At 33.2% G+C, this 7500-nt stretch overlaps 1 protein-coding gene across 1 annotated transcript in view; it reads right to left on the bottom strand.

Moving 5' to 3' along the window:
* LOC144971202 (neuronal acetylcholine receptor subunit beta-4-like) overlaps positions 1–3140 on the bottom strand; it is a 49260-nt gene extending 46120 nt beyond the window's left edge. Inside the window, exons 1-2 of the mRNA XM_078911701.1 lie at positions 2889–3140; positions 236–417 (exon numbers count right to left, since the gene is read on the bottom strand). Coding sequence (XP_078767827.1) covers positions 236–417; positions 2889–3101 — 395 coding nt within the window. The 5' untranslated portion in view covers positions 3102–3140. The remainder of the gene's footprint in view (positions 1–235; positions 418–2888) is intronic.
* Positions 3141–7500: the final 4360 nt, after the last annotated feature.

Here is a 7500-nt window from a genome sequence, read left to right as displayed (position 1 = left end):
ATCTATCTATCTATCTATCTATCTATCTATCTATCTATCTATCTATCTATCTATCTATCTATCTATCTATCTGTCTGTCCATCTGTCTATCTATCTATCTATCTATCTATCTATCTATCTATCTATCTATCTATCTATCTATCTATCTATCTATCTATCTATCTATCTATCTACCTATATCTGTCTATCAATTTAATTAGCAATAACACAATCGTAATCATAAAAGATACCTCACCCAAGTTGTTTCTGTGCCGCCACCGAGTTTGCTAGGACAATGTCAGGGACGTAAACCTTTTTCTGTGGAACCAAGAGCTCTTCGATACCGCCGTATTCAGTGCTATTCCATTCCAGGTAATCGTCGTCCCATTCCATTACAAGACGAGCACTTGTTTCCAGCATTTGTTGTTTTTCATTTACCTTCAACAATGATGGTGATAGTAATAATGATGATAATGTAATGTAATGGGAATTTTATATAGGGCTATTATCCTTTTACAATGCTCAATAGCTTTATAATAATAATAATAATAATAATAATAATAATAATAATAATAATAATAATAATAATAATAATAATAATAATAATAATAATAATAATGGTGATGTTGATGATAGTCATGATGATTATAATAGTAGTAGTAATAATAATAATAATAATAATGATAATAATAATAATAATAATAATAATAATAATAATAATAATAATAATAATAATAATAATAATAATAATAATGATGATGATGATGATGATGATGATGATGATGATGATGATGATGATAATAATAGTAATAATAACAATAATAATAATAATAATAATACTAATAATAGTCATAATGATGATGATGATGATGGTGATGATGATGATGATGATGATGATCAGCATCATCATCATCATCATCATTAAATATTCGTCCAATTATAAATGAAAATAATATGAGTAACAGAAGGTGAAAGCATACGTCTTTCTCTTTTGGAACAAACTCTGAAAGATGTACAAGAGTATCTAGATCTAGATAAATTATGCAACACCCAAATAACGTAATGAATAAATAACCTGATTTATGCTAAGATATCGCCTTCAATTGGTAGAATCATAGCGACAGAACAGAAATTACCTCAATTTTGAGTCTTTAAGTTTACAGTCTCAGAGTCAATGGCAAAAAAAAAACAGAACTCACAATTTATAAGAAATAAGAAGAAAATTAAGATTTAAGGAAACAAAGAATATGCGTAGATAGAGATATAAAAGAAAGAAAAACAACAAACAAACGAAAGTACTTTCAAATTTTCTGTGAACAAATTTATAAACTTATAATATAAAGTTATTAATATAATCAGAGTAAATGAAAAAGAGGCTAGATTTGAAGTTTATTATTTCGCATAATTTAGATACCTGGTCCAAGGTTAGAAGAAAATAGGTTATATGTATTCCATTGAAAAACAAAACCATTCTTTTGATGAGGATCACGAATAAGAACTTGTACACCATTTGTAAACAAATCCAGATGTCAATTAAAATGATAGACCAAGTGCTCAGTTGGTAGAGCACACAACTCACGTCAAAGGGAGCATGAATCAGTTCCGGGTTCAGTTGTCACTAAATTAAGTGGCCTGTTGGATCGGGGAAGGGGTATTTTCTGAAGGAATTGCTACCCATCCAGAAGGAAGGAAGCATTTAATATTATATACGATACAAAAACATTTCAAAATTTCTGATTTATCGATATTGTAGGAAAGAATTGGTGTAAATGTGAATTAACACGAATGATATTTAACGTTGTTCTTTTTCTTATGCAAGGTCATATGTATACGGCAGAAAAGTCTTGACATCACGCCTTCTACTCTTCCGGTTCCAAACTCATCAGAAGTGTGTATCTTCGGACCACTCATAATAAATAGGTTACATATTGAATCACGAGATGCATAACTATTGGTTAATGGTAGATTGTACCGGCAGATTCTAAGATTACGGGACGTAAAAGAGCTAGGATGATGATCTTTATTGAGACCAGCTTATATTTAGACAAGATAATAAGATGCCATCACTCTGAAACCAGAAGATAAATTACACAAGGTATGTATCCAGTCATCCGGAAGAGTAGTTTGCACTTCCAATGAGATTGGAATCCGTTTTTGACATTACACTTTTGCTCTATATTGGACTAAAAAAGTGAACATCTTTGATCTTCATGGAAGTCTTTTGATTGTCACAAAAATAAATGTACGCCATTCTATGAAGAACTTGACTTTTACTTATCCACTCTCTTCGCAAGACAACGCTGGCACATCAAATCAGATTGAATGAAAATCACCCGTATCCTCAAACCTACCACGTCTTTCTTACCTTTTAACCAGTTAACTGCCTTGGTCTGGAAAAACACATATTTATAATTTTGGCCAGAAAACTCGGTTTTCAAATATCGAGCAATTTAAATGACCCTCATCTGTTCAAAAACTCTCAAACCTGGAACCTCGCTCTTTCTAGATTACGGCAGTTAACTGGTTAACCTTCATTTTACTCAAACGAACACATCTATAATTTTTTTTAAGTGGAACATATTTCGAGTAGCAATATTAGATAGTGGAAATGAAATAAGTTGTCAATTTTATTTTCATAAAAAGAGCAAAACTTTAAATTTTATACACCAATCACAATAAACATCTTAACAAAATTTTGGAATATTCCTGGTGATAAAGTTGGTGGCCAGATTATGTGTGTTACTTAAATGATTAATTAACTTTGCATATGGACATACATTCAAAACGTATCTGTTATGCGATGTATAAAAAACAAACAAACCCAGAGTACCTACTCTCGGTACGAATTTTATGGATTTTTTCTAAAATAGACCTCAATAGTAAATTTCTAAAACAGATCTTATACTTACGTTTACAATAGACAGTAGATAGAATCTCATTATTACTCTCAAAGCGTCATTCAAGCTCTGTGCTGGTCGAATTTCCTTCTTATAGAAATTTTCAGAAAAAATGTCATTATAAAGTCTATAGAACTCCTCCTTGATTGAATGAACTGTTTGCCATCTCAAGCTTGACAGTAGTAGCAGTTTGAGAACTGACAATCTTATAAAATTCAGTTGCATCTTGGATATTCTTGTTGTCACCTCTGTGAGAAAATTGTACACATTATTTATAACGATATCTTTGTAGTAATACACACAGACACACACACACACACACTCTCTCTCTCTCTCTCTCTCTCTCTCTCTCTCTCTCTCTCTCTGTCTCTCTCTCTGTCTCTCTCTCTCTCTGTCTCTATCTCTCTCCACACACACATACACACACACACACACACACACACACACACACATATATATATATATATATATATATATATATAATATATAATATATATATATATATTTCAAAAGTAGACACATTTTTCTTTCTAATGATGTATTACATGCCTTTATTAACACACACGAAAAGCAAATACGGGCCGCCGAAGAATCGGAACCAAAGTGTCACCTGACATAATGTATTCCATTGAACGTAATTGGGATTTTATGAAAAGAAATCTAAAAAGAAAACAAACAAACAAAAAACAAAAAAACAAAAAAAAAACAAAAAAAAAAACAACCCCCCCCCCCCCAAAAAACAAAAAAAAACAAAAAAACAAAACAAAAACAAAACAAAACAAAGAAAAAACAAGAACACTGTACAAACTCCGATGAACTGTCTAAATATACAATTTGGAATGATAAACTAGCAGAGACAGCCCATTAGCTGATATCGTCAATGAGGCGGAGATTTGTGAAATTGATCTATTCCGTAGGATAAACAAATAGATACTAAAGAACGTTATATGTGCTGATTTCAACTTTGTGCTCGAGTTAGTAAAATCAATTTTCTATATGACTAGTTGTATAATATATCTGCGATTTTACAAACAGTTATCACAAATTCAATAAATTATTATACACCAAAAGAAATCTAGTTTTGTCTAGTTTCCAAATATGTACCTATGTGTCATTTTACCAACTAGTATTGAACTATTAGCGGAAACAAACTGTCAAGTTTATTTTGTAAATAACTATATTGACACACTAAACTGCCAAACAAGGATATTATATTTTTATTTATTTACCAGGTGGCCCTGTTTAACAGTGTGCTGCAATTTTTACATATATGTTTTTTTTTGCATATATACATTGTCATAATGTTAAAATTTAAATGATTTCAACAAGTGTGTTTATTCTCCATCTAGAAAGCTATTGGTCTTCATCTGACCACACTAAACTTCAGGTAAGCAACAACCAAATCAAATTCTAAAATTTATGATGGGAGATCGTTTTCAACTCTAGGTCCTAAAATATGGAACAATCTTCCCGTGGGTTTTGTGAAGCATCAAGTGTTGATGTTTTAAATCAAAGCTGAAACATTACTTTTTTAACAAAAAATATTTTAAAGTCTCTGTCAAAGTTTGACATTTATTTGATAAATATGTTCTTTTTTTTTTTTTTTTTGGTTTTGTTTTGTTTTTTAAATATTTATTATTTCTTCTTCTCTTGAGTAATAACTAATTCTCTCTCTCTCTCTCTCTCTCTCTCTCTCCTCTCTTTCTCTCTCTCTCTATCTATCTCTCTCTCTCTCTATGTGTGTGTGTGTGTGTGTGTGCGTGTGCATGTTAGTGATATTTTAGATTGTCATTCTTGTAGCTGTGAGGCGCATAGAGCATACCTAGTCATGCTTTTGCCCCATACAAGTGCTATATATATTATTATATTATTATTATTATTATTATTATTATTATTATTATTATTATTATTATTATTATTATTATTATTATTATTATTGCTTTTTAAATATATTTTTAAAAATTGATTGTTAGAACAATTTGTTCAAAGATGTTATGACTATTGGCCAATGGCCTAAGATATACAATTGACTTAATTGGACTCTGAAAAGAACCAGGATTTGTCGGCAATTTAAGAGAGTGATCAATTCCCCACATTGATGCAGTGACCAATAATTCAGAAATTAATTTTAACAGGCAAATAGTTTGTTGTCGATTTCTAGAGCACGATTTCTATTTAGAAGGATACAAATGCGAAATGAATTATCGTCATAAAAAAGATTTCCTGCATCTTTAAGCTTTTGGTTCTATTGGGGAAACCTTTCGCTACCAAACACGATCTAACATCTGCACTGGGAGATCATGCTAAGAAGGTGGGTAAAATAGTTTCAAGCAGGGAGAATCTGTGTTGAGGTGGAATCGAGATGTAAGAGGCCAATGAAGGCATCTTGAGAGTTTGATATTGTGATCTTTTCAATTTAAAAGTATGTTGGGTCAAGCTTGGTTGTGTCTTGTACCAGATGTTTTTGCTTGGGCCTTGGTGATTGACTTGATTTCGCGAATAAGATGCCTTCGTGAGATCTACTCAAATTTTATTTTTTGACGTTTCGATCGTCAGAGTCATACAGGATACTCTCAAGAGACATCTATTCATTTGGAAAGGCAGTCAGTTATGTGCAGGGGCGGTTGCTGGCTGTTTATTTAAGGCGGCATGAATCGAAAACATTCTCTCACCGTAGTCAGGTGTAAAATGAGTACCTGACCGGAAACAGTGTTGGAGGAAAATGTTATCTCGCCCAAAAGACATCATGTCTCGTCTTCATGTTGCTATTGGCTTAGGAACCCTTTTTAAGTGTCTTGAGCTCACTCAGTGGATATTGCGCAATATCAATGTTCTAGTGGGTTTATTTTTTAGAATGTTTGTATATTGTGTGTAAAAGGGGGGGGGGGGGGGGCATGTATGGTTTGAATTTTAAAGAGATGTACTCACGTAATTGGCATTTACGATGGACATATAATAATGTAAAAGAGGTCTATTTGTCGACCTTCCTCTAGAGAAAAAAAATTGTAAATCACTCGATCATTGAAGTCTATGGATCCTTTCATAGTTGTATTGGTATTGCACGTCTGTGCATTGAGATTTGTGAATATCATTTTTAAAAAAGAACAACATGACAACAGCAATTAGACTGCCATATAAAATTTCTTCCTTTGAATATCAACGGTGATAACAGTCATTAATAGACGGATAGAAAATCCAACCTCAATACACTACTTATCTACTCCAAAGACAATAACATAGGTAACTACACGTTGGACTGCTCTGTTTGTCGGTGTCGGGTTAATGGACTGGATTCTTATTTATAGAATCATGGGGCTCTACTCGGTGAATGATTTGTGAAATATTCGTATTGATGATTAAAATCTATTTGAGAAAAACGAATAGCAATAAAGCCTATATTTATTGACATTTTCTTCATCCGTATGTTTTGATTACAACAAACCTGTTCTTCCAATGATAAAACTGATATGGTTTTGATTTCTCCCAAGTCAGACCCCAAGGTGTGCAAAACTAAATTTGCCGGCCTGACCCAGTTATTTTAGCAGTAAAGAGTATCCGTTGTTTGTGGGGGAGGTGGATAACCTTAGTTTTAAAACAGAAGAAAACAGTCTTTTATATAAAATACTTGGGCGGCCTGTTGACTTTTTGGCTCATGGTAGCCCCCATACCCCACCCTCAGCTCATTGTCGCACGTCATCTCGCATCGCGTGGGGCAACAAGAAAAGAGAGCCGTCTGTGATGATGCACAACCTTCGTATAGTATGTAACTATCACGGCTCGAGGAGAGATGCGCGAGTGTTAACGAAAAGCAGCATATGCAAAAACTGAGACGAAAAGCAGTATCTGCTAAATTTGAAAAATATAGGGCGGCACAAAACAACTTCGCTCAATAGACCGACCGCCAGTGGTTATGTGGTTGGAGTTAGATGAACCACACCCATCAGAAGTTCGTCGCAAATGGGGTGCATTGAAGGACATTATTTTATCGTGACCTGTTTCCATAGGCACTGCCGTAGATGCAAGCTAAAAGATGTCTTGATCATTCAAGACAATGTGAAATCTTGTGTTCGAAAACGCCCCCTAACTCCTTGACGAAGGGTGTGAACACAACAACGCTCCCGTGTTTCATTTTCCTCAACATAAGGTAACATCTTCGAGGACAACGTTTCGAATCAGAGCAGTATTCCACTTGATGCTGTTTGATATAATATGTCATCTCAAAATCCAGTCTTTCTCTCTTCTTTCTTTGGAGTGTAATATACTTACTTTTTCAGATTCTTAAACAATGCGTGCAACTAAAAATTATCATTTTGATCGCAGATGCCTATGATTTACTGTCGCCCTTGAGCAGGCTAAATGTTGAAACGTGGTTTATTCAAATTTGTTTTTGTAGATGAGTAATTATTACTTATTTTAAATTTTTAACACGATACAATCACCGATTGAAAAATAGGACACCACGAGAATAATGCCATATCCTGAAAAAAAACAACATTTTTTAAAACTTTTGACCAGAAAACCCGATCGATTGAAATATCACTCATCTTGTCAAAGACTTGAATATGTTAACTGTATATGGAGCCTCTTATTCAAACGGCAGTCACTATTGTTTTAGAAAATGTCC

This window comes from Berghia stephanieae, chromosome 4 (assembly GCF_034508935.2).
Source record: "Berghia stephanieae isolate SIO BIC M18660-M18661 chromosome 4, UCSD_Bste_1.3, whole genome shotgun sequence".
In the NCBI taxonomy this organism is placed as follows: Eukaryota; Metazoa; Mollusca; class Gastropoda; order Nudibranchia; family Aeolidiidae; genus Berghia; species Berghia stephanieae.
The sequence above is the reverse complement of the archived record's forward strand: the minus strand, read 5'-3'. Positions and strand labels throughout refer to the sequence as shown.